We start from the raw sequence: 24862 nt of genomic DNA on the forward strand, positions 1-24862 counted from the left end.
GTTTCCAGCGGTGTCTTGCCTGTTCGTGCAGCCCGTTACCTTCCCTTCCCTAAGATGCAGTGCAGCGTGATGTTGAGAACGTCAGCTTAGCTATGGAACTCCGAGTTCTCAGCCTCAGAGCCCGGGATAGGATGTGGTCGCTCACTGAGCACCTGCCCCCCCCCAGCCCTAGGGCGTTGGAGTCTTCACCTGCCATCTTACCATTGCTTTGAATCTTAACTTTTTTTTTTGTTCTGAGATAAGGATTCTCTGTATAAACCTAGCTATCCTGGAACTCACTCTGTAGACCAGGCTGGCTTCAAAATCAGAGACCCACCTGCCTCTGCCTCCCGAGTGCTGGTATTAAAGGCATGCGTCACCAGCGCCTGACTGAATGTAACTTAACTAATCTGAAATTCTCCCAAATTTATGTGTCATATCCACAAAGTTGTTCTTTAACTTCTTTGTCCTAAATTATCTCTTACAACTCTGTCTTGAGGGACGTCCACAGTGACCGCTGTCCTTCAGGAACCCCTTGCCTCTTAGGGTCTGTGGCAAGGGAAAGCCGAGTCTATGAAGGGGCCAGGAGTGAGGGCATCACCGGGTTAACTGTCACCAGGACCTTGCTCTCAGGTTCCAGGACGGACCAGAGCCTTGTGCATCCTGCCAAGCCCGTGAGCACTGAGCCATGCTGGGGACCTCTGGGAGTGGCGCCATTGGCCCTTGTCCTGTGCCCTCATACCCATTCCCCAGTCCTCGTGTCCAGCTCTGTGCACTGAAAGACGGGGACGGGATCAGGTAGTGTTTGGTTTATTATCTTAGTGTTGGCACAGTGACAGGAACCCCCAGCATGGGACGAGAAAGTCCCAGCAGAACGTCCTGTCATCGTCCTTCACCCTGGGCTCAGCCTCTAGGCCTCTGCTGGGCCCTTCACAGGCTAGCACGTGGCAGGAGTATACTCTCCCCAGCACTGACAGTATGCCACATTCCCCGGGTGGACGCCATGTGCAGGGACCCAATTTGGTTATATGGTCACCAGTCCCACGGGGCTGGCTTTTGAGGTGGTTTGGTAAACAAGTGCACTTCACTGTCCCAGGGCTGCTGACCACCTTTCGGGATTTCCGCCCTGGTGTAATGGCTGCCATTGGTGGCTGCTCACACCTGGTGCAAGCACTATGACTTCTGTAAACCAACGGGACGTCCTCCTCAGAACAGGGCCCGCGCAATCTTCCTCCCTGTGGCCTTAATCCTGGGAAAGGAGCCCCCTCCTCCCTCGCTTGGGGGAGTTCCTGAGGCAGAGGGGCCGGCGTGGGAGCCCGGTGTGGCAGCGGAGGACCTTCTGCGCTGCCGCAGGACGAAATCGTGAGATGCACCATCCATAGCGTAGAAGACGTTAGCCGAGTGTGGGATGGTTAGCTCTGTGGGTGCAGAGGTGGTCAGGCATTCACAGCTTCCCCAGGCCCAGTGAGAACACACCCTCCACTCTGTCTTCCCCTGGCTGCTCACCTCGCTCCCCGGGTAGCAGCTGCACCAGCTCAAACTCTGAAGCCACTGCAGAATCACGATTGTTTTTCTTAAGGACACGACTAATGACACTTGGGGCCTTGTCCTGGCTTGTCACCTTGCAAGAGACCAGAAGAGCAATAAATACATATGATGGCCGGCTTCCTAGCCTTCCAACCCAGCCAGAAGAGTTAAAATGAACAGGAAACCCAAAAGACAGGAAACCCAAAATGGTGGTTGCCAGTGCCTGGTAAACCAGCCCACATGGTGCCCAGTACAACAAGCATGCAGGAAAACTGTTGGCTCTGAAGGTGTAGTGCAGCCCCCAGAACTCAGGGAGTGGCCCGCTGAGTTGCTGTCAATGTCGAACACCTGCTCTGAGTCCCACAGAAGCCACAGTTGAGTCCTGGCTGCCCAAACCCAAGGCAACACAAATGCCTCTCACCAAGATGCTCTTGTAGATGCTGCCATCTTCCCCCAGCTCCATCTGGACTCGGATAATTCGGCAATCAGAGGACCCTGGTCCAGATGCTCCTCCCCCATATCCAGCACCCCTAGAGGCCCCTTCTCCTGTGCTCCCACTCAGTGGAGATCCACAGGAGGCTGAGCGGCGGTGACCTCGAGAAGGCCTAGGGGAGGAGGCTGGAGGGGAGAGGTGGCTGGGGTCGGCAGGACTGTGCAGGGAGGGGCTGCTTTCCAGGGCAGAGTCCAGAGAGGAGACAGACGGCCACTTCATGTGCTAGGGGCAGACAGGTCAAGTCAGAAGGGAAGGAGGCGAAAAAGAAATGTCTTAGCATAGAGTTAAGAGCGGACTCACCTGGGCCAGCCGAGTCAGCAGGGGAGCAGGGGTTCCAGGGACCTCATCTCCCCCAACGCTGGGCCGATCCCAGGACACCAGAGGAGTGGGGCCTCCAACCGAGCCCAGGACTCTGGAGAGGCAGGGAATTAGAGAACTGGCAGTGGAAGGTCCCCAGGAAACCAGCTCCCGGCCAGCAGTGCTCCTACTCTGTGCACTGGGAGATGACTAGCGTCGGCCGGAGCATCCTTGCAGCAGGAGAGTCGCTGGTACCAGGTGGTTCCACTTCACAGGACACACGGTGACTGGACAGGATAGCCATGGGCAGAGGTCAGCACATGCCACCAACACACGCACACCCACGTCCCCCAGCCCGTGTCCTCCAACCACCCAGCCAGCCAGTCACCTCTGAGCTTCAGTTAATGGCTGGAGGCCCTGGAGCCATTGCTGGATATCGGGGTCAGGTCTGAGGTCATAGCCACGACATTCATTCTGGAGGCGTAGCAGCTCGGAAAGGATAGCAAACTCCTGGGAAGGAGCCCTCAAACTGCAGGAGCCAAAACTCAGGGACCCCTGAGTTTGCCTCCCCCTTCCCCTTCCTGGAGCATGGACGGAGAAGCCCAGCGTCCAGCCTCAGTCTGCTCACCTTCCTCCGCTTGTCAAAATTGATGTAGCCGTTCTGCAGGAGCAGTAAGAGACGAAAATGATGACCCTGCTCGGGCACCAGAGAGAACACCCCCGTCCCCAAACAGGCAGTGCACGAGCCACTCAGACCCTGGGTTCACCCCTGTCTGTCCCCAGGCACATCTCAGACACAAACTCTCAGCCTCACAGGGTCTCACTGTGTGTAGCCTTGACTGGTCTAGAACTCACCACGTAGATGAGACCAGCCTTGAAGTCATGATACCTGCCTGTGTCTACCCGCGTGCCGTCCAGCTGACGCCCAGCTCCACTGGACACTTTAAGACTTTAAGTTGCTGTCTGAGGGAAAGCATCTAGCTTCTAGATGAGAAAACTGGGCTCACGGCAGGACAGGGAGCTTTCTGGAAGCCTCAGCATTTTCTTTCGTTTGCAGCACTGAGGGTGGAACTCATTAACAGGCTGACGTAGACAGTCGGACATATACTGACAGACCACTGAAGTGCAGAGGTTGAACTGTTTGCCATGCTAACAGAACCTGGCTCCAGAAACTGTAGCCAGTCTGCTGCTTCTGTCTTGTAGCCTGACCCTTAGGTGCCCTTGTTAAGCCTTGTTAAGCCTTCCAGGATGGACCTCTCGCAAATACACACATACACACACACACACACACACACACACACACACACACACACACACACACCACTGACCTCCAGCTCATCCTTGGAGGCGGCGTGAAGCATCACAAGGTCCTTCAGGAAGGTCCCAAGATATGGAACCACACCCTGCAGAGAGGTCAGGGTCAGACTCCAGTCAGGTCAGAAAACAGCCCTTCCCTCCCTTCCCTCCACAGAACCGGCTTTGTTCTCCTCACCAGGAGAGCCTCCCGTCCAGCCCCTCTGGTCACTCACCCCACCCCTGGAGCCGGACCTTGGCGCCTTCTTGGAGTGTGGCTCCACAGGGGGCTGCAGCTTCACTTCCTGGTGGTGATAGAGACCAGGTGATTGGGAGGAGGGAGCAGGTGCAGAGGTAGGGAAAGCAAGACTGGCCTCACCTGCATGAGGAGCCCCCTGCTCTGGGAATAATTATCTTCCTCTGAGAAAACCTGGCACAGGCTGGAGAAGACTCTGAGGCTGTCCCTAGGGAGGAAGAGCAGTCTGAGCACAGGTCTGGCTTAGCTGCTGCGCTCCAGGCCTCGGGCGCTCCAGGCCTCCCACCTGGCTGCTTCCCCCCAGGCTGCCCGAAGCCTGTGGATAGGGCTGGACTGCAGAGCAGACACTACAGCGTAGACTGAGGAGAAGTTCCGAAGCAGGCGGCACTCCTGTGAGGACCGGAAACAGAGACAAGGCTTAGGGCCCCTCTCCACGGCACAGCCCCCCCAGTAGGGTTGTTCTTTCTCACCTCTGCCACTCGGATCCACTTCTCCAGGAGCCGGGCCCTCTGTGGGGGTCGGAGGGGCCTCACGGTCACCTCCCCCGGCCCCTCTCCAATTGAGGTGGCCCCCAGGACAGAGCTAACTACTGCCCCTGCCACCTTGTTGAACTGTGTGACAGTAGCTCGGACAGAAGAGCAGAGGTGAGAATGTCCTGGCCGGTCCCTGTGACCCCAGAGGCCTCCCAAACACTGAGAGGGGATCACGTTGAGAAACAGCTCCTACAGGGTGGAGGTCATAGGTTACAATTCATAGACAAGCCAGGCAAGTTTCCAATACCAGAGACCAGCAGGGCACAGAGCTGGAGGATGACAGCCACAGGGAGGAGGGAAGGGAGGGTCAGAGCAGCAGATGGCAGAGGAATCCAGGAGCATTGGAAGCAAGGAAAGGATCTGGAGCCCAGGAGAGTTAGTGAGGGGTCAGAGTGTAGGGTCAAAGGTCAAGGTCTCACCGCATCTAGCAGGGTCAGCTGTTCGGCCAAGTGGTCAGCGAGGAACACCAGGACATCCGTGGGGTCAGCAGGGGAATCGCCAGGAAGGGCCAGGGGCTTAGGAAGGTCGGGGGCCCGGGGATCTACCCGGGCCCGAAGGTTTCGGATGAGGTCAGCACTGCCCCCCCCAACACCCTCCCGTGCTGCATACCCTGTCCGAAGCAAGAAGCTCTCAAGCCGGTCAAGCTGACCCTTGACCTCAGAGCCAAAATCCTCAGGGTGAGAGGCCAGCCAGGTTGAAAGAACGGAGATGGCTACCCTGGGAGAAGGGGAACCAGCCAAGGGTCAGAGGTCCAACCTTGGCTTCCTCAGAGGGGACTGAGGTAGAGTCAGGGGCCACTCACCCTGTGGTCCTCTCTAGCTCGCCAGGAGCACGCAGCTCGAGGGCTTCCAGCCTGGGGATGAGGAAAGGCTCTACCTACGCCGCTTTACCAACCCCCCTGGTGCTGTGAGCTCAGAGCACATCCAGGAGCCCCTCAACCCTCGGTCCCGGACCTGTCAGTCACAAGCCCAAACAGGGCTGGCGTGGAGGTGAAGGCCCGGTGTGTGGCCAGCAAGGCTGGCGTGAAAGTCACGTCAGTCCCTGCCGTCCTGGCATCCAACAGGTGTCTGACCAGGGCTTCCAGAGTGCCAGCGCGGAGCCGTCGGGAGGAACGCGGGGGAGGCAAGGGGACCTGGAGAACACGGAGGGGCACACTGATCTCCCCGAGCCTACTGCTAGATGTCTGGGGTAATCCAGACCTGGCTCACTTTTGCTAAGGTTCAGAGAGGACAGGTGCATGGCTTAAACCACACCACAGAGTCCTAGACTCCAGACATCCAACCAGCGCTCTGGCCAAAAAGAGAGGAAAGAAATCAAAGAAAGAACTGAGAGGTGAGGGATCAGAGGTGAGAAGTCAAAGTCATGATCTCACCAAGGGATCAGGAGGCCGATACTGGCGGCTTGTGACAGTAAAGGTGGCGCCATCCTCCTCCTCATCCCAGACAGACACAGGAGCCTGGAGAAGCAAGAAAAAGGAAGTCAGTTCCACAGCACCTCCGGTCCGGTCCCTAGCCATTGTTCCCCAGGCCCTGCTCCTCCCACTCTACCCCTCACCTGCGATGGCGGGGGACAATACCAGCGAGTACGAGGGGTAGAGGGTGCTGGTGACCCCAGGTCTACCCCCACTGGGGCTCAGACAGCCCCCCCAAACCGCCTCAGAGTTCGGTGGAATAGAGGTTTCAGTGAGGTGCCAACTGAATGCAGGAACACACCCAAATCCCTTTCCCCCCACAGCTGAGCCCAACACGGCAGAAAAGCGGGGTGCAAAGGGCAGGAGCAGGGCGCCACAAGAGGCCCAAAGCCGAAGGCAGAGAGACCTGAAGCAGAGAGAAGCTGAACCGTCAGACTGTTTCATGCCCCGCCCTCCCTGACAGAAGCAGAGGAGCCCAAATTTAGTCTCTCTTTATAGACCCCTTTCCCAGGTCTCCCGAATGCAGCTTCCACTAAATCTCAGCACTGGGGACCCCCTGAAGGTGGCGGCTCCAATCTCAGTTACAAGAAAAAGGGGAAGTAAGGGTGATGGGGGGGCGGTAGACTCATAGTCATGTGGCCCTAGCCCCTCCCCCGACTGATCCCGAAAAACCAGCCTTGCCAGTCACCCTAACTTTACTAATTAATGTCGGGACCCAGGAGTCCAGGGCCTCTTGGGCTCCAAATCTAACTTCTGGACCCTCTTTGAAGCCCTAAGTCCTGTTGCTGGCCACAGCTATCAGTCCCTAAGAACGAAGATGACCACTGTCTACCTATCCTGGGATCATCTCTCCAGGTGCCAGTACCTCTAGGTTTGACTCAATCCGGCACCAGGGGGTGGGGGAAGGGGCGGCGAAATCTGAGGGTTCCCTCCCCAATCCTAGAGGCTGAGGAGTTGGTTACCGTGGAAACAAACCCCTCCCCGCCAAACAAAAACCAGGAGGGAGACAAGGACCTAGACACACCGCCCAGAGGCAGCTCTCTGAGGCAGGCACGGGCAAGAAGGGCCTAAGCCCCGCAGGCACAGCCCGCCAGCTTGCCAGCCAGACTTTCCAGGCAGGAACTCGGCAGGTTCCTGCAGGCGGGTCCCGAGTCCCGCAGACGGACAGGGAGGACTCCAGAGACACCAGGACCCGCGGCCAGATACCCAGGCAGAGGTCCGGATGTGAGCGAGGCAGGGCGGAAGAGACCGAGGGACCCAGAGACACCAGAAGGAGGAGAGTCTCAGAAATATTTAATGCCCTGCCTCCCACCACCCGCGTCTCACCTCTTCTTCTTCCTCATCCTCTTCCTCCTGCCCCCCGCCCACGGCCCGGCCACCTGGGTCCCCACCCTCTTCGGGGTCTCGGCTCCGGAAGCTGCTCAGCACGACTCCCCCGGGGGGGTTCGTGTCCAAAAGCAGCCGCAGGGGCCGCGGGAGCATGGCCGACTGAAGGAATCAGCGGGGTCAAGCCATGGGGGCGCCTGGGGAGAGACGGGTGGGGTGGGGGTGGAGTCAGGCGGGCGTGGGGGACACGGGCGTGGGGGACACGGGCAGGGAAGGCCTGGGTGGGGGTCCCTCAGGAAGGCTGGGAGGAGAGAGCACACGGGAGTAGGAAACCGGGGTCCTCAGTGCCCGTTAGGGGTTAGGGGATCATAAGTGCGGGATGGGCAGGGTCAACCGGTGCTCTGGCTCTGACCTGTCGGGAGGCGTGAGAGGCTGCGCGCGGGTCCTGGCCCTCTGTCCTGGTCGGTTTCTGGCCCTCGACCGAGTCCCCTCCAGAGCTTTTCCGCGCCCCCCCTCCCGAACCCTGCCGGGTTCCCGGGCTCTCCCGCCCTTTCCGCTTCCCCCCTCCCCGCGTCCGCCCGCCAGACAGCAGGAGCCAAAAAGGGAAGGAAGTGAGGACAGGAGCCAGGGCCGCCGACTAGGGAAGTGCTGGACGCCAGGGTTCGGGACCCAGGCGCCAGGTGCCCCACTCCACTAGACCCTGCAACCCTGCTCGGGGACTCCGGAGCCCCGGTCGCCCAGAACAGACAGACTGGCGATCGAGTCCTCTCAGGCCTCCGCGGGAGGGCAAGGGCAGGATTTTAAATCTTTCTCTAATAAGCACAAGTGCAACTCCCTCGGAAAGCGCTCTGGTAGGGGGGCGACCCTGTTACTGCAGCCCGCTAATGACACTTCCCACTCCAGCGCGCGGGTGCAACGGAGCAAATCCGCCCCGGGTTTTCTGGGCCGCCTTTGTGTCCGCCCACCCTAGGGGCGGAGCCGGAGGTGCGGCGGCGTTTCCGTCACTCTTGGGTCCGCTCGGGTCCGTCGCCGCCGGAGTCCGGGTCTCTCGGTGCGCCAGAGTGTGCGCAGTTCCTACGTGGCTGCGTCGGCCCCCCCACCCCCCCGGCATGGGGCAGGCCGGGTAGTGGCTAGGGCCAGGAGGCGACGGGTGGTTCGCTGCGCTTGTAAAAAGGGCAGAATGAGACCCACGTGGAAAACTTTGAAACAGTTTTATTGGCACTCGACTAGACCGGTGTCTTGGCGGGCAGGAGAGGACGGACATCCTTTAGTCCGTGGAAGGACGAGGCCCATCAGGCCTGGGGCCCAAAGATGGCGAAGGTAGAGCAAGCGGAAGAAACGCTGTGGTGTGAAGGGAGCTGGAGAGGTAGGCATTAGTCTTGGGAGACACACGGACCGCTGGGCTCTGAACCCTCGTGAGCTGTCTCAGAGGTCCCCAGCACGTTAAGATGCTCTGATCCCTTAGTCGTTGTAATTATATAGCCAGTGATTCTCCAGCTTCCTAATGTTACGACCCTTTAATACAGTTTCCCATATTGTGGTAACCCCAACCATAAAATTATTTCCGTTGCTACTTCATATTTGTAATTTTGCTGTTGTTATGAATCCCAATGTGTAAACACTGATATTTCGGATGGTCTTAGAGGGGCCATGACCTGCAGCTCTGCAGGCTAAGAAACGCTGCTTTAGAGCATACAGAGACACTTCGTTTGTTTTTCGAGACAGGGTTTCTCTGTAGCTTTGGAGCCTGTCCTGGAACTAGCTCTGTAGACCAGGCTGGCCTCAAACTCAGAGACCCACCTGTCTCTGCCTCCTGAGTGCTGGGATTAAAGGCGTGCGCCCCAGTGCCTTAAATCTTGTGTTTAGTTCTCTGAACAGAACCCCACCCTGGCTAAGCTAGAACTCCCTATTGTAAATCAGGTTGGCATGAGACTCAAGTGAGTTTCATGCCAGCCTGCCTCCACCTCCGGAGTCTGGAGTGCCAAGTGATGGATCAAAGATATAGGTCACTTTTTCTTTCTTTTCTTCTTTTTTCTATTTTATTTTATTTTTTTAAGTTAAGTTCTAATAGCCCACATAACAAAAACTCTTTGGCCTTCTTGATCATTTTAACATGTATTGGGACCCAAAATTTTGAGAACCTCTGCCTTCGAGCCTCAAGAATTAAAATAATAATAATCCTCAAGGTATGGTGGCCAATGCCTTTCGTCACTCTGGAGGCAGGGACAGATGGATCTCTGGGACTTAGAGGCCAGCCAAGGCTACATGGAGAGACCTTGTCTAAAAACAAGAACAAAAACAACAAAAGTAAAAAATAAACAACCCTAGCTGCATGCTCGATGGAGAGAGTAGACGTCTCGAAGAGAAGCTGTTGGTGGAGGGGCTACTGGAATCATCTGGGCAAAGATGAGGTGGCTCCCACAGAAACTGTGCCTTATTGTGACTTCTGCAAGAGAAAAAAGAAGTGGAGGATTAAGCCGGGCGGTGGTGGCGCACGCCTTTAATCCCAGCACTTGGGAGGCAGAGGCAGGCGGATCTCTGTGAGTTCGAGACCAGCCTGGTCTACAGAGCTAGTTCCAGGACAGGCTCCAAAACCACAGAGAAACCCTGTCTCGAAAAACAAACAAAAAAGAAGTGGAGGATTTGATGCAGAGTGAGTTCCTCCTGATTAATCCAGAAACATTCTTGTCAAGGGAAGGGAGCAGTATGGGGCTGGCATTTCCCGCCTGTTAGATACAGTGTTGAGTGTTCTACCTCCTGAGTTCTCTGGAAGAGAGGAGCCATCTTCTCAAAGGCCATCGGGGTCATCTGAGACCAAGCAAACTCTACCCCTGGGCTGTGCTGGGAGCTTTGGGATTTCTTGCATGGTTTACATGTTTAAATCTTCTGGATAGGGGAGATTCAAGAATTAATGATGAGTGCACAGTGGTCTTGCTTTGTGAGAGCGTTTCCTCCAGAGCGGTTGGTCCCTTTGGCCACCCCCTGTCCTCCTACTTTGACAGCACCCACTTTCCTCTGTAATAAACTCTGATTCTCTCCTGCTGGTGAAATGGCTCAGCAGACAGAGTCGACTGCAGGTGGTCGAGTTTGAGCTGGGCTCCCCAGAGTTGTCCCCTGACAGCCAACCATGCGTGAGAACACACCCTACATTCACACAGGCACACAAGATGAAGCCTTCAGAAAGATGGGCTGGTGGGGTGGCTGTGGGTAAAGGGATCCCCAAGACCCCCATGGTAGGAGGAGAAACAACTCCCCCAATTTGTCCTTTGACCTCCACGTGTCTGCCGTGATATGCACATGCCCACACAGATAAACGTAATTTCTAAAAAGTACAAAGGCAGCGTTTGTTAACTGAGCATGGTGACACTCCTGTGACGCCGGCACTGAAAGGGGAGGGAGAACTGGAGAGTTATGATCACCCTCAGTAAGCCCTGTGGTGGGGTGAGCCTTACTCCCCAAACAAAGGGAGGCCAGCCTGGTCTACACAGAGAAACCTTATATCGAAAAACCAAAAATAAATAAATAGAATTATCCTCAACTATGTATCAAGTTTGAGGTCAGCCTGGACTAGGAGACCCTGTCTCAACAAAAATTCAATAAATGTATTATTAAGTTATTTTGCCTGGCTCATTTTGCTTCTCTTTCCCATGAGCCAAGGTTTCCATGGCGCAGCCTAGAACTCAGATTCTGCCTCAGCCTCTGAGTGTTGTGCCCAGAAGCATGGCCCAGCACACCTGGTTTTTCTTTTTTTTTGTCAGAGACAGGGTTTCTCTGTGGCTTTGGAACTAGCTCTGTAGATCAGGCTGGCCTCGAACTCAGAGATCCACCTGCCTCTGCCTCCCAAGTGCTGGGATTAAAGGTGTGAGCCACCACCGCCCGACTTCTCTTTTTTAACGTAACTACTAATTACTCCAGTCTCTTTGTCTGAGTCACGTCTCACAGACTACACTGCACCCAGGGAAACAGACCCAGACTGGAAAGTCTGAGGTGAGCTACAGTTAGGACGAAGGATTGTGTGAAGTCTACACCTATGGCTGCCTGCCATGCCAGCATCCCACCACTGAGTATAACACGGCAGGAGGCGGGAAAGACCGGGAATGGGCACTGTTACCTTTGAGTCCAGGCTGGCAGCTGCCGCCTTCTCCTTTGAGTCTTCAGGAATGGTCTGGTAGGCTGCTATGGGAAAGATGGAGGGGAGGGGTGTGAGTGGCGGGGAAGGAAGAGGTGAGACCACAGAGAGTAAGCGGGAGATGTCCTGGGGAGCAGGCTCACACCTACCAATCCAGCCTAGAGCCTTCATGAGTCCCAGAAGGAGAAAGGCGGACAGGAACAGGCCTACGCTGTCTTCGATTGAGGGCCGGGAGAGGCCTAGCAAGGGAAGCAGTGTGAATGAGTTTGGTGTCTTCTGAGGTTCCACCCTGGTTCAGAGGTTCTCCAGGTTACCTGCCACCTCCAAGGTGACTTCAGCACTGCGCCTTGATGCTGGCAAGCTGGGGTGGCGGACCCGACAGGCATAGCGTACTCCATGCTGATTGGCAGTGACTGGGGGCAGCCGCAGGTGCCCAGCCTGGCTGACAGAGCCATCAGAATGGTGGCGGACGGTGGACAGCCATGTCTCCCCCTCGGCCTTTCTAGAACCGCCTTCTGAGCCACCTCTGAACTCCCACTCCACCTCCAGGCCCGCCTCAGGGTAGAAGTGGGACACAAGGCAGATCAGTTCCGGGGGTGTCTCTCCTGGGGCAGCCCACACAAGGGGTGCTGGTGTCAGAGACACTTTGGGGGGCTCTAAGAAAGAATAGAAAGGAAAGTGAGAGTCCACTTCGTCCCTCGGTTTGTCTTCTGGCTTCCTAATACTAGAGAGGGCACTCCGATGGTGGAGAACCCCAGGACCCCCAGTCTATCTTCCCTCCCCTGCCATGGTGTCCCCACTCACTGTGCACAGTCAGCTGCAGGGAGACCTGTCCTTGTAGATAGGGCAGGTGCACAGTGGCCAGGTAGGTGCCCTCCTGAAAAGGCTTCACAGCGGGCAGCCAGAAGGTTCCATTCCCGGTCCACGGGCCCCAGGGCTCATTGTCATCCCAAGCAGCAAAGGCCACGGCCTTTTCTTGGGCTGGTGGCATTTCCCCAGCCAGCCCAGGAGTTGCAGCCAGCAGCAGGTAACCCTTGCCCCTGTGCTGCCGTCGCCACTCTAGCCCAAAGGGAGGGGGGCCGGTGGCTGGAGACAGAGCATCTTCCAGAACAGGGGGCATGTAGGCAAAGCTCAGGTCCAGCACTGCGTCTTTTCCCAGCTGGATCTGGGGAACAGGGCTGTGGGTGAGGACAGTCAGCACCACTGGACATTGGGAGAGAGGGGAGAAAGGGAGAGGCAGAGCTGTGGGCCTGGGCCAAGCTCCAGTTGGCCCACCCCTCAGAGACACCCTCATTTGTAATACTACCTCCAAGCCTTCCTTTTATTCTGGTTCTAAGCCAACATAGTTAAGAAAGTGCAGGAAATACAGGGATAATCAAGGTGGCGTGTGCACGTGGGGCAGAGGTGCGGCTCTGGGCAGTCTGCTGAGCACTCTGCCCACTATGGTTCTCAAATTCTGAAGATGTCCAAGACCTAAGGGCACATTTATTACTTTTTAATTTGTATGTGTATGAGTGAATGCCTGCATGTAAGTGCACCATGTGGGTGCAGTACCCAAGGAGGCCAGAAGAGGGCACTGGATCCCCTAGAATTAGAGTTACAGGTGGCTGTGAGCCATCATGTAGGCACTAGGACCACTACCCTGGCAGCCAGTGTTCTTAACTGCTGGGCCATCTCTGCATATGCGCAGCACACAAACACACACACTTTTTTTTTTTGAGACAAGACTCACTCTGGCCCAGGCTATCTTGAAACTATGTAGGTAGGCTAAGCTAATCTGGAACTCAGTTGATTCTCTTACTTCAGCCTCTCAAGTTCTTTCCATTTGTTTATTTATTTGTGTGTGGGGGGGTGGCTAACAGGTGCTGCACTAACGAATGGACCGAGGACCTCACGTGGGCCAGACGAGTACTCCATCTTGTTTGAAACAGTCTCATATAGCCCATGGAATTCTTGAGCCCCCTGTCCTTGCTTCTCGAGTGCTAAGATTGTAGGCATCATCTCCAACACCTACAATCAGACTCACACATAGTATGCAATGGGTCTACCACTGAGCTACACCTAACTCAGCCCCTCCTAATTTCCAAACCAGGAGACTCAGGCAGGAGAATTGCTATGAGCGCCAGACAAGCCTGGCTGTGAGACTCAGCCTCAGAAACAAATGCATAACAGAGGCAGTGGCAATAAGAATATGCCTACCGACTGAGCTGTGGTGAAGGCTGTGTCAGCTGATGCCTCTAGCTAACCAAATCTGTTCCATTGGCTCAACAAGGACCTCTCCAGGAGGCTCTGTACACGGAGCACAGAAAGTCTGCACACCAGAGCACAGAAAGTCTGCAGATAGGGAAACTCTCCCACTGAGTTTCCCAACCCATTGATGCTTTGTTTATTTTGTTTTGTAAAAGATTTATTTTTTCCCAAGTGGTGGTGGTGCATTCCTTTAATCCCAGCACTTGGGAGGCAGAGGCAGGCAATCTGTGAGTTCAAGGCCAGCCTGGTCTACAGAGTGAGTTCCAGGATAGGAGCCAAAGCCACAGAGAAACCCTGTTTGGGGGGAGAGGGGGAGACAACGAGTCTTGCTATGTTGTGCAGGCTAGCCCAGGGTAGCTGCACACACCCGAGAGGCCTCCCTGAGCTTCCCGGTGCCAGGACCACAGGCACAAGCCCACACACCTTGCCAAGGATTTGGTCTATATAAGCTTCCAACATTAGTCACCTGGAGCTGGAAATTTCTGCATCCTAACTTTTTCTTGGTGCTAGTGAACATTTTCTTTTAGATCAGTGAGTAAAGTAACAAGTGCCTTGCTTCACTGTCGCAAGGAAAGGCAGCTGGGAAAACAGTTCCTGCTTTTCACAGCTGGAAAAGATAGAGCCATAGAGGAAAGATTGGCGCCACCACCATCTCACAGTGAAGAGCAGCTGTGTGGGGACTGGCCAGAGAGAACAGCGAGAGCTCCTAGACATTTAGTCACATCTACCCCGTTTCAGCATATCTGCCCAAGGAGTAACCCCGAGTCCAGCCCAGCAAAGTGCTGGACCCCTGGAATACAGCGGCGTTGCTAGTCACTAAGTGGCCTTTGCAGAACCCTCCGTCTTTGTCGCGTCCTTTCTGCCCGCTAGAGGCCGCTATTAACGGACCACAGACCATGGCCCCAATCTGAGCCTGAGGAAGAGTTTCCTTGCCTGGCTGGTGGTCGCTAGGCCAGAATGGGCTTAGGACACTCAGAGTCAACTGTAGGGGGTTGGGGGGCGGGGCTAGCAATTTACTGACCTTGGAGGAGTACAAACAAAATTCGGGTTTCAAGACTCACTGCCTGTTCCTCAAACTGCTATCTGGAAACCACCATGACTTCCCTAATCCCCGCCCCCAAACCAGAGTTGATTTCAGTTTTATTCTTGGCCTGACCAAGAAAGGTAAAGATATATTCTAACCAACTGTCTCGCTTAACAAAAAATATATATACTAACCCCAAATGGAGAAAAGACTCATTCAAACCTACTCAGCTAGTGGCCACTGGCAGATCTAGATCTTTAAAAACTCCCCATCCATCTCCCGCACCTCTCCACGACTACCTGTTGCCATGGTGATGAAGACGGGCTCCTGTTGAGGCTCCGGCTGTGGTCGCAGCAAGCTAGAGAGGCTGAAGACGGTGCTGGACACGCTGACCAGCAGCCAATCCCCATCCAGGGCCCGTGGGCAGCTCCGCTGCGGGATCAGATGTCTAGCCCAATTCGCGGAGGCGGGGAATGGGATGAAGCGGCTCATCTCGCAGTGTGGCGCGGGGGCGCCTGAGGGGTACCGCCTGAAGGCAGCCAGGAGCATTCCCGCTGGGTCTGCGGGACCGAAAGGGTACAACGGTAGTCCGGCTGGAAACGTCTGGAATGCACATACTAACAAAGTACTGAGAGACTTAGGGAGAACCCAGACATGTTTACAAAGGTGAAACTGGGGTCCAGGGCCCTACGTGAGCTAAAGAGGCGATAGATGGCAGGTGAGTTCCGAAGACTCACCATCCACCTTGAAGTATAGCTTAGGGTCAAGATCTGGCCGGGGCGGTGGACCCATGGGTCCCTGGCGTAGCAGCAACGAGGCAGGTTTCTTGTTTAGGCTACCCCGACCTGCATCTTCCACGAACCAGCACTCAATCGCAGCTGGTCCAGCCGAGACGGCGGTCACCAGGCCTGGGGGAGAGGAGCTCCAGTGACCAGGACGTCCACTGACCTGCCCCGCCCCTTCGGGAGGGAGTTGGAACTCCTCTCCTTCCCAGTGCGCCTTTTCCTAAACAAGAAGAAATGGGGTTCGCTCACCCAAAGCCACAGCGACAAGCAGGGGCAGAAGCTTCATGGCGCTGCGATCTCCTCTACTCTGTCTCGGCTTCCCCCTTTCACTTTCATTTTCCTCCAAAAGCCAGCGCAAGGGACCGGAAATTCCCGCTCCGTCAGGTGAGGGCTTGGCCTCCCGCTGCAGGCACGCAGCCCACACGGCCAAACGAGTTACGACACCCTGCCTCCAGTTCTGCCCCTCGGCGCCCTGCACACCCTCCTGGATCACCCAGCAGCGCCAACTTTTGAGTCCTTTAGCAACCTAGGCTCCGCCCTCCGGCTGCGTCCTCTCAACGCCACCGCCTTTAGAAGCTTTACACCCGCGTTTTCCGACCTCCCCGACCGGTGCCAGGTCCCAACAAACACAGAGGGGCTATCGGGAAGCCAAGTGAAGTGACCAATAAATATTTTAATCACCATTAAAAATTAAAACCTATACTACGCGACTCATTCCTTGTCTCCACCCACTTTCACGAAAACCCGATTGGGAATCTCCCTGGGAAGAGCGGGCTGGTACAGAAATAAAGGGCACATCCTTCAGGAGGGGAAATGATAAGACTCGAAAGGCCTCGTCCCACAACACAAACACAGACCAGGCACAAACCAGCACAACCTGACCGTTGACCCTGTGATTCCGGGATGCTCAAAATGCCCCCTTTCCACTCCCTCATCGTGTGGGCCCTATTCTGTAAGGGTGGGGCACTGGTGTGCCCAAGAGAGAAGAAAAAAAGGTTACTTCCAGAGATACCGAGGGAAGAAGAGGCTGAGGAATGGAACCTACTGGCAATGGTGCACCCTAGGCCCTCTCCAGAATATATACAAGTCCACAGAGGTAAGGGAAGACAGTGTAGTGGGGAAAACTCTGGGGCCACGTTGCCTTTAGACTAAGCTCCCCATGGCCAGCCCTTCAGTGCGCTCCTCCGCCCCCACTGAAATCCATCTCCACCTTGTGCACGCTGGGTGGGGACCAGACACGCCTATGGGATGGGGGTGTGGCCGAATTCGCCTCATCGCCATTACCCCCACCCACTCCGGAAGACTCCCTCTTAAGTTGCAAGGCAGGCCCAGTAGGAGCCCCGGATCCTGGTCCTGATGCGGCCCCGCCCCCGCCCATCCGGTGCCGGCGCTCACAGTGTCCCCGGTGCCGCATGAAGCTGTCCCGCCACATGAACTTCTTGGCGCAGACGCTGCACTCATAGGGCTTGAGGCCTGTGTGCGTCTTCATGTGCTCAGTCAGGTGGTGCTTCATCTTGAACTTTTTGTTGCACACCGGGCAGTCGAAAGGTCGCAGGTTGAGATGCATGTTCACGTGCCGGTCCCGCATACTCTTATGCGAGAAAGCTTTCCCACAGTGGCACAAAAAGATCTTATTCCCGTCGCTGCTGCCCGTCCCTCCAGGGGCCCCACCAGAGCCACTTGGTATGCCTAGACCCACGGCAGAGGTGCCCCCCAGGGTCACTGCCCCGTGTTCTGCTGGGTTCCCCGGTGGCTGGCCTGGAGCCTGTGAGGAGGAGGATGGGAATACCAAGATCTGGTTGCCCGGCACATCCAAAGGAAGGAGGGGTCGTGGAGGGTGGGTGGGGGTATAGGAGGAAGGGGTGGGTCCTCCTGAGTCATCAAGCCCTGCTCCGGCCCCCCCACCCTCATAGGGGCCAAAGTCATTGGAGGACTCACAGAAGTTGACCTGTTCCTCCCCTTTGACTGGAGGCTCGGTCAAGGTCCGCACATCACTGATACTGAGCGTAGCCTCAGGCTCTCCCCTTGCAGAAACCCCGGAGCCACCCCCCAGTTCTTCATCCTCGTCATCCTCACAAGTCAACACTAGATCTTCCTCTTCCTCCTCATCCTCTAGCTCTGGATCTTGGTGAAGCAGAGAGGCTGGCGCAGGGCAATTTCTACCTCGTTTCACATATACCCAGTGTTTCTGTGGCACTGCACCGGCAGGCATGCAGGGAGGCCTCCGGAGCCCAGCCCCGGGGACCACGGCCCCCCTCCCGTCCCCACCATCATCACACAGCTCGTCTGCCTCCAGCAGCAACTTTCCAGAAGTGGCAGCCATGCTGCCAACCACAGGGCCTGGGAAGCCAGGGCCACCATCTCGACGGTTCCCACAGCCAACTGCTGACGCTACAAAGGTGTCTTGGGAGGAAGAGGAGAACTCGGCAGACTCCCGGGGGCTGAAGTAGTTGCTACTGCTAGGGGACTGATTCTCACTGGCCCGGCTGGAAGCATGGGAGCGGATGGAGCCCATGGTGGCCGGGGCTCCAGCGCCCGCACTCCCTGACGGGACACTGGCACCAGGGACGGAGACAGAGGGGGCTGCGGCAGTGGTGACCGTGGTGGTAGTGGCTGAGGAGCGACCCTCCCGAAGGAGCTCCGTGCACTTGTCCACGATGTGCCACATCTGGAGGACCGAGCCCACCGTGAGGAAGTTGACGATGTCAGCAGCGGCCATGCTGAGGCGGCCCGTGTACGCCGAGGCCAGGACTGTTTCAAACGCACCCGGGTCCATGACGCTGGGCAGCGAGATGGAGGTCATGCCTTTGAGTAAGACCTGGTCGTGGAAGTAAGGAGAGGAGGCAGCCAGGACAGCCCGGTGTGCACGAAACTCCCGGCCCTGCACTCGAATGGACACATCGCACAGCTGCCCCTGGAGCCGCTGCTGGTTGAGGGACTCCAGGAGGGCACTGGTCACTTCAGGGAACGACACGTGCACCACTGCAGCTGCGGGCAGAGGCAGCGGCGGCGGAGCCAGCGAGAGAGGCAGCGGGAGAGCCGCCCCACTGGGTGACAGAGGAGATGGCTCCATGTTGCGGGAGGAGAAGATACCCCCCCAGCCACAGGAACAAAGGAAAGAAGAGGGCGGCCGGGGGGGTCTCTGGGGGGAAAAAGAGAAGAATGATAGGATTTTGAAAAGTCACAGCCCGTCACAGCATAAAAACATTGTGTCAGCCTTAGAACTGGGGTAGGTGTACCTTTCAACCCCATGGGACAGATGAGGCAACTGAGGCTCAGAAGGATTAAGTCAGTCATCCAAGTGCAGCCGTCAAACGACATCAAACCGCAGGCAGCGCTAGCAAAAGAAAAGTATCCCGATCCAGTTAGTGCGCGTTCCTAGGTTAGGAGAGCCGGGGCTCTCGGGGGATGGCCGTCCACCCTACGCACGGCCGCCTCTCCTCCAAACGCGCACCTCTCTGGCGTGCTGTACCTACTTCTTGGGGCGAAGGGGTGTCCCCCTCAACTCTCGGGCCCCTCCCCCTGCCGCCCCCAGCTACTGCCGGGCTCCGCCTCCTGGGTCCCCGACCCCGCCTCGTGTCTGCCCCCGCCCCCGAACCCCGCCCCCCACCCCGCCCCAAAGGCGCCCTGGACGACTCCCCGACCCGAGGGGGCCCCCCAGCCCCGCGCATCACCGCTTACCTGGCCGCGCGCCCCCGGCCCCCCCTCACTCGGCGACCAGAGCAGCAGCCCCGGCCCCTCCCGCCGCCATCTTGTGCCGACTCCCTCCGCCCTCCGCCTCCGCTCCGCCTCCCGGACCTGCGACCTTAAAGGCGCAGGCCAGCACCCCTCCCGTGCCGCTGGGCAAAACTCGACCGACGCCGACGCTTCTCCTTTAAAGGACCAGCGCGCCAGTCCACCTTAAAGGTGCCAGGTCCCCTCCGCCGCTGCGGACCCAGGACTTGGTTTGGCCGAAGCCTTCGTTCCCCTTTAATCCTCCAAGCCTGCCTTTTACCACTGACGACCAGTACCGGCTTCCGCTGCTCAGGCTCCACCCCGAGCGGTGGACATGAGCGGCTCGCGGGATCTAACAGCCCTCTTCCCAGCAAATGACAGTGCCCCTGAAGCCCCGCCTCCTCTCGGATTGGCCAAATAACCTTGAGGCGGCCCCTGATTGGCCTTTTCACTCAACCGCTCCAAGTGAGAAAGTAAGGCGGCTTAGGAAGCGCCAATCTTCTCAAGCGCCTAAGGGAAGGCTCAAGGAAGGGTGATGAGGGCGCCCGAGGTGTCCCAGGGCCAGGCTAGTAAGGGCAGACTCGGACCTAACCAAGAACCAGGCGACAGCTGTCGCAGCAGAAAAACAAGGTAAAGACAAGAATACAGTAAGAAAAGAAATTCATTGTTTATTAATGTGTCTGTGTAAAACTTAAAACATCTGATGTTTTTCTCAAAAGAAACACCACCAAAAGGGGAGGAGCTCAGTCCATCCTTTGCTCAGTCATCTGCCTCTCGCCAACTTCCAACAGCCATCCAAAACATTCCGGAGACAGGAGCGCAGGAGGGAGGCTGCTAATCCGAGTCTGACAGCACGATGATCTCTTCGGGATCGCACTGCGTGGCCACACTCGTCTTTAGAAGTCAGGAGGAAGGAGTTAGATTAAAAACTAGGAAAGTCAAGACAGTGTGGTGGCACATGGGAAAGAGGCAAGCTGATCTCTGAGTTTGGGGCCAACCTGGTCTACAGAGTTCCAGGACAGCCAGAGCTACATAGAAAAGACCCTGTCTCAAAAACAAAACAGAACTAGGAAGGAGGGCTGGAAAGACAACCCAGCTGCTCTGCAGAGAACCTTGGGTTTGGTACCAGACTCCCATGGCAGCTCTCGGCCTTCCGTAACTCCAGTTCTTGAGGACCAGATGCCCTCTTCTGGCCTCCGTGGGCAGCAGGCACAAATGTGGTGCACAGATATACAAGCAGAGAAAGCATCTTTTCACATATAGTAAACCAGTTTTTTTTGTTTCATTTTGTTTAAAACAGGGGTCTCACAAGGCATGGTGACACAGGCCTTTAATCCCAGCACTCAGGAGGCAGAGACATGCGGATCTCTGTGAAGGTCGGCCTGATCTTCAGAGTGAGTTCCAGGACAAGTTCCAAACCTACAAAGAAACCCTGTCTCGAAATGGGGGGAAACAAGGGTATGTAACCTTAACTGGCCTGGAACTCACTCACTGTGTAGACAAGACAGTTGGCCTTGAACTTAAGAAATCTGCCTGTCTCTGCCTCCTAAATGCTGGGGTTACAGGCATAAGACACTATGCTGTGCAAAATAAACCTGAACACAGAGACGCACACACAGGACATGGAAATGGAGGCAGCAGGTGCAGCACCCACAGAGAGGCAAGGGACAGTGAGAAATGAATTCTTGGGGGGACACAGCAGCCCCAGCTTACCTTATAAATACAAGGTCGGGGAAATGGAGACTGAGGAGTTTGGGCTCTCAGGGATGGGAAGGGGCTGCAGAGGGAGCTGGTCACCAGGCCATGGCTGGGAGAGTCCACCCTTGTGGAGGAATCAGCAACAGGAGCCAGGGAGGCCAAGGGGGTCCATTCGCTCTTCCCATTTCCCTGCTGAGCTGTCTGCTTCTCTAGGTAGCTAAGGGTAAAGAGAATGAATTAATGAACAGATGGGAAGGGGCCTGCGCTGCAGAGGCCCAGTGTGAACTGGGTCTGCTATCAGAAAGCCCCAGCTCCTTGCCTGCCTTCTTCCTCCGCCTGCTGTTACCTGTCTTCTAATGGTCCAGATCCCAGTTGCTTCTCCTTCCGAGATCTCTTGCAAGGGGGACTGGAATCTTGCCAAGTGTGAGAAGAGACACGCCCATTGAAGGATGTAGAGGTAACCACATCTGCCCCATTTTCCAAGATGGGGGGGAGGGAGTCGTCTGACTGTTTCCTGGAAAAGGAAATGTCCCCTTCCTCAGGGGATGGGGTGGCATCCTCAGGCAAGGCTTCAATCTCTAGCTCAAAAAGCCGGGAGCCAGGACTCTCTTCTTCCAGGAGCTGTTCCCCACTGCTTTCTGCGTCCACACTGGGAGGGTCTGGGGATTCTCCCAGGGGCGAAGCTGATGCTGCTGGCCCTCTAAGTCCTTTGTTCCTCTGCTCAGCAGGAGACCTGAGCTCTTTCATTGATTCAGATGGGGACCTGGGGCCATCTCCTTCATTATCTGGAAAAGAGAGGGGTGGCCTGAGGACTGGGGCAGGGGTGTGTGTGCAACAAAGCTGGGGGGTGGGGGATGGCGGCCCAACAGAGCAGAACTGACCCAGAGAGCTGTTCTGCTTACACATGTACCTCCTCCTTCCTCTTCTTCATCAGTCCCCTGATCTTCCTGCAACTCTTCTAGATCCTCATCTTCATCTTCAGTGGCCTCTTCCTCCTCTTCCTCTTCCTCCTCCTCCTCCTCCTCACTTTCCTCATCCTCTTCCTCCTCCTCATCAGTCTCAGCTCTGGAGGTAGTAGAGCACTCCTGGGACGCCAGTCCACTAGGACCCTGGGGAACAAAGGAGTCTCTGTAAGGAATCCCTTTTTCTAGAACTCTAGGGAAGCAGGTCACAAATCTCCACCCCCGAGGGAGGACTTGGTTCTTCCCATGCTTCCACACACTGCTCCATGAGCCCCCTGGAAGCCCTGGTGGCCAGGGCAGGGTAAAGACAAGATCTGACAGGTGCTGACCCTTCCATACCTCACCAGAATCCATGCAGGCTTTGGGGGAGCCTGGAGACTGGGAAGAGGTGCCCAGGAGCCGAGCTCTTCTCTTCTGTCTCTCGTCCTCCTCGCTTCGGTCCTGCATCACTGCATATTTGGAGATGACCTCATCCAGCCGGTTCATGGCCAACGTCCGATTTTCCCGAAGGCGGCGAGCCAACGTGGGATCTGACAGTGCAGGGTCAATGCCTGTGTGAGAAAGCGGAGTCAGAGCGTGCAGCCTTTGTGACCTAACGGACCCTTAGGAGGCATCCCAGTGGCTTCCTACCTGGCCTGTAGTCATCTGTGAGATGGCAGCCAAAGTTGTAGATGAGGTCAAGGTGCCTGCGCTCCTGTAACCTGACACCTACATCCCGGAAGGCATCCTGAGCCATGACCTGGAGCTGCTGCCGGGGAAGGCCCAGACTGTGCCTGGTTGCTGCCCTCTCCACAGCCCTCAGCACATCTCCATAGTCGGGAAAGGCGTCTGGCCCTGGCTTGTTGATGAGCCGCTCTATGCGCCTGTTGACCTCTGGGTAGCGGGTGCCACGGTAAGGGATTCGCTGCTCTATGACCCGGCCAGTCAGAGAGGAGCAGCCCTTCAACTCACACAGCCTCCCAAAGAGGCGGATCAGTTTCCGCTTCAAGCGGGCCTCCTGCATATACGTGGAGTCTGGGTCATCCAGTTCTGAGAGATCCAGCTCCTTCTCCTGCAGCCGCCGTATCTCTGCCACATACAGTGCCAGCAGCTGCTCCAGGCGTTGGATCTGCCTCCGGGAACCACGGGTCCTTGAGGCCTCAGAGGCAGTGTTCTCAGCAGTTGTCAGGTCGGAGGAGGGAGCAGAGGGAGGGTTATCACCAGAGGATTCGCTGGGCGCTGAGGCTGCACAAGCCAAGTTCAGTTTCTTCTTGCTTGAGTGCGCCTTAAGAACAGTGCAGAGCTCGTTAATGTAGACATAGAGCTTAGCTGGCCGGTTCCGAGCCCGAGACAGAACCCGGGACAGGATATTGCAGAACTCTGCAGAGGCCAGAAACAGAGACTGGGCACGCTGCTGCACTTTGTAGAGGAACGGGACCACCTCAGGGTGGTCCGCTGTCTGCATCTTACACAGTTCAAGGAACTGGAGAGAGTTCATGGGAACGGTGGGAGACAAGGAAGGCATAAAAAAAAAATGGAATTAGTGGGAAAGCCAGAACAATAGCCAATCCAATCCCCTTCCCCTTCCATCTTCCCTAGCAGGTCATAGAGGTTCACACATTTAATCCCAGCTGTCCAGAAGCAAGTGTTCAAGGCCAGCCTCACCTAGACAGTTCCAGGCAGCCAGGGCCACAGAGACCCTGTCTCAAAAACAAAAGGAGACTTCTCAGAAGCTTACCTCTTCAAACAGCCTCTCATTCTCCAGCTTGTAGCACTTTCTGCCACCTGACTGACTGCTTCCTCCATCCCCATGGGACTCAGAGGGACCAGAGGCTTCTGGCCCTGGTGAGACAGGATTGGAGGGCAGGTGGGAGGGCCCCGGCTGTGCAGCTGCTTCATCCTCGTCATCATCGTCCAGTACTATGACACTGTCAGCGGCGGCCATGGGGGATCAAATCCCCCTAAGGAGGGAAGGGTTGGGAAGGTCAGAGTTCTGGAAGGGAAGGGGCCACAGGAGGAGCACCTCCTGCAGGGCCCCGCCCCATCACGTACCCCCAACTGTCTTCGACAACTACCAGTTTAAAGCAGTTCTGGGGCAAACCTCCCATATAATCTTAAATCCCCACCCTGAACTCCACCCCTCAATTTCCGGTCTCTCGGTTTTGTTTTCCCCTCACTGTCAGCTGGAAAGTTCTTTCTTACTCCCCATTCCAGTAAAAGGTCCCACGCTGGCCTCTGAGTTTCCCTGACTCTGTCCACAAAAATGAAATCCCCGTCGGTGCCACCTCCGCCCTCAAACACAACAACGTCTCACTCCGAGTTTTTCCTTTTTGTTTTTCAGGACAAGGATTCTCTGAGTAGGCCTGGCTGTCCTGGAACTCGCTCCGTAGACCAGGCTGGCCTTGAACTGACAAAGATCCCCCTTCTTCTGCCTCCCGAGTGCTGGGATTAAAGGCGTGCGCCACCACCGCCTGGCTTCTGCGAGTTTTTCCCTAACTCCAACTCTTGACTGCCAGGTGAAGCCCAATCAGTCCCCTCTCCCCTCTACAGCTCTGTCCATGTTCCATCTTCCACTGGGATTCCTCAAACCGGGACTTTAGGCTGGAGATTTCCACCTTAAGTCCCCTGCCTCTCACCGCACCCCGGTCCCCCCCCCCCCCCATTCTCTGACTCAACCGACAGCGAGCTCACCACCGGACACTCCTGATAACCTGGGCTCCCAGCCGCAGGTGGGGCCAGTCTCCTGGATCAGCTTCCCGCCAAGTGCCCCCTCCCCCAATTCAGCCCTAGGCCGCCTCACTCCTCCTCGGGGCTGGCAAGGTACCATATAGCTTGCCCCTCTAGGCTCGGTACTCAGGTCCCGCCGATCCCTCGCCCTCGCCACTCCTGCCCCGCCAGCCCCGCTCCGCGCACGGCCCGGCCCCCACCTCTGAAACGGTCCCTCGAGGATCCCCTCACCGCGGATCACAGAACCTCGCATGGTTCCCTCCGCCTTCCTTTCCCCCAACCCCCACCGTAGGCCCCACTACGGACCGGAAGCCATAGAGTTTCCGCCAGCAGCACCTGCGGGCGGCCATGTTGCTGTACGGCACCCAGTCCTCTTGTTAGCCGGAAGCGTCGCGTGGCCCGCCCACCTAGGACGCCGCTCCCCGTGCTCAGACGCTCAGGGGGGCGGGGCTTTGGCACTCCGGTACGGGGCACGCCAT

General features: G+C 56.6%; 4 protein-coding genes across 4 annotated transcripts; all 4 read right to left on the reverse strand.

Annotated features, from left to right (window-relative positions):
* Positions 1 to 773: 773 nt before the first annotated feature.
* Rgl2 (ral guanine nucleotide dissociation stimulator like 2) lies at positions 774 to 8068 on the reverse strand. Its single transcript, XM_075979602.1, has 18 exons — positions 7528 to 8068; positions 7116 to 7312; positions 5751 to 5834; positions 5332 to 5510; positions 5181 to 5231; positions 4798 to 5095; positions 4316 to 4567; positions 4132 to 4235; positions 3969 to 4053; positions 3826 to 3894; positions 3625 to 3699; positions 2925 to 2957; positions 2685 to 2806; positions 2488 to 2583; positions 2300 to 2411; positions 1928 to 2221; positions 1486 to 1600; positions 774 to 1397 (listed from the first exon to the last, which is right to left on the reverse strand). The coding sequence occupies exons 2-18, from the start codon at positions 7269 to 7271 to the stop codon at positions 1186 to 1188; spliced, it is 2337 nt and encodes a 778-aa protein (XP_075835717.1). The 5' UTR covers positions 7272 to 7312; positions 7528 to 8068; the 3' UTR covers positions 774 to 1185.
* A 243-nt stretch (positions 8069 to 8311) lies between these two features.
* On the reverse strand, positions 8312 to 15964 carry Tapbp (TAP binding protein). Its single transcript, XM_075979605.1, has 8 exons — positions 15553 to 15964; positions 15256 to 15426; positions 14818 to 15078; positions 12049 to 12447; positions 11559 to 11900; positions 11394 to 11483; positions 11227 to 11291; positions 8312 to 9561 (listed from the first exon to the last, which is right to left on the reverse strand). Exons 1-8 carry the CDS (start codon positions 15587 to 15589, stop codon positions 9550 to 9552), a joined length of 1377 nt encoding a protein of 458 aa, XP_075835720.1. The 5' UTR covers positions 15590 to 15964; the 3' UTR covers positions 8312 to 9549.
* On the reverse strand, positions 15957 to 18376 carry Zbtb22 (zinc finger and BTB domain containing 22). Its single transcript, XM_075979603.1, has one exon. The coding sequence runs from the start codon at positions 18374 to 18376 to the stop codon at positions 16475 to 16477; it is 1902 nt and encodes a 633-aa protein (XP_075835718.1). The 3' UTR covers positions 15957 to 16474.
* Positions 18377 to 19660: 1284 nt separating this feature from the next.
* Positions 19661 to 24733, reverse strand: Daxx (death domain associated protein). Its single transcript, XM_075979610.1, has 8 exons — positions 24584 to 24733; positions 23395 to 23617; positions 22308 to 23139; positions 22017 to 22228; positions 21626 to 21824; positions 21062 to 21500; positions 20731 to 20932; positions 19661 to 19911 (listed from the first exon to the last, which is right to left on the reverse strand). Exons 2-8 carry the CDS (start codon positions 23599 to 23601, stop codon positions 19852 to 19854), a joined length of 2151 nt encoding a protein of 716 aa, XP_075835725.1. The 5' UTR covers positions 23602 to 23617; positions 24584 to 24733; the 3' UTR covers positions 19661 to 19851.
* Positions 24734 to 24862: the final 129 nt, after the last annotated feature.

Source organism: Microtus pennsylvanicus, chromosome 7, assembly GCF_037038515.1.
Source record: "Microtus pennsylvanicus isolate mMicPen1 chromosome 7, mMicPen1.hap1, whole genome shotgun sequence".
Taxonomy (NCBI): Eukaryota; Metazoa; Chordata; class Mammalia; order Rodentia; family Cricetidae; genus Microtus; species Microtus pennsylvanicus.

Bases quoted from the DNA above. Each gene is read 5' to 3' on its own strand.
- Rgl2 (XM_075979602.1), bottom strand. From the start codon at position 7,271: ATGCTCCCGCGGCCCCTGCGGCTGCTTTTGGACACGAACCCCCCCGGG. The intron at 4,236-4,315 runs GTGAGAAAGAAC...CGGTCCTCACAG, and splicing joins AGTGGATCCGAGTGGCAGAG to GAGTGCCGCCTGCTTCGGAA. The intron at 3,895-3,968 runs GTGAGGCCAGTC...TATCACCACCAG, and splicing joins GCAGGGGGCTCCTCATGCAG to GAAGTGAAGCTGCAGCCCCC.
- Tapbp (XM_075979605.1), bottom strand. From the start codon at position 15,589: ATGAAGCTTCTGCCCCTGCTTGTCGCTGTGGCTTTGG. The intron at 15,079-15,255 runs GTGAGTCTTCGG...TCGGTCCCGCAG, and splicing joins GCTATACTTCAAGGTGGATG to ACCCAGCGGGAATGCTCCTG. The intron at 11,292-11,393 runs GTAGGTGTGAGC...TCTTTCCCATAG, and splicing joins GAAGGCTCTAGGCTGGATTG to CAGCCTACCAGACCATTCCT.
- Zbtb22 (XM_075979603.1), bottom strand. From the start codon at position 18,376: ATGGAGCCATCTCCTCTGTCACCCAGTGGGGCGGCTCTCCCGCTGCCT.
- Daxx (XM_075979610.1), bottom strand. From the start codon at position 23,601: ATGGCCGCCGCTGACAGTGTCATAGTACTGGACGATGATGACGAGGAT. The intron at 22,229-22,307 runs GTAGGAAGCCAC...TTTCTCACACAG, and splicing joins CACAGATGACTACAGGCCAG to GCATTGACCCTGCACTGTCA. The intron at 20,933-21,061 runs GTAACAGCAGGC...CTTTACCCTTAG, and splicing joins TCTGGACCATTAGAAGACAG to CTACCTAGAGAAGCAGACAG.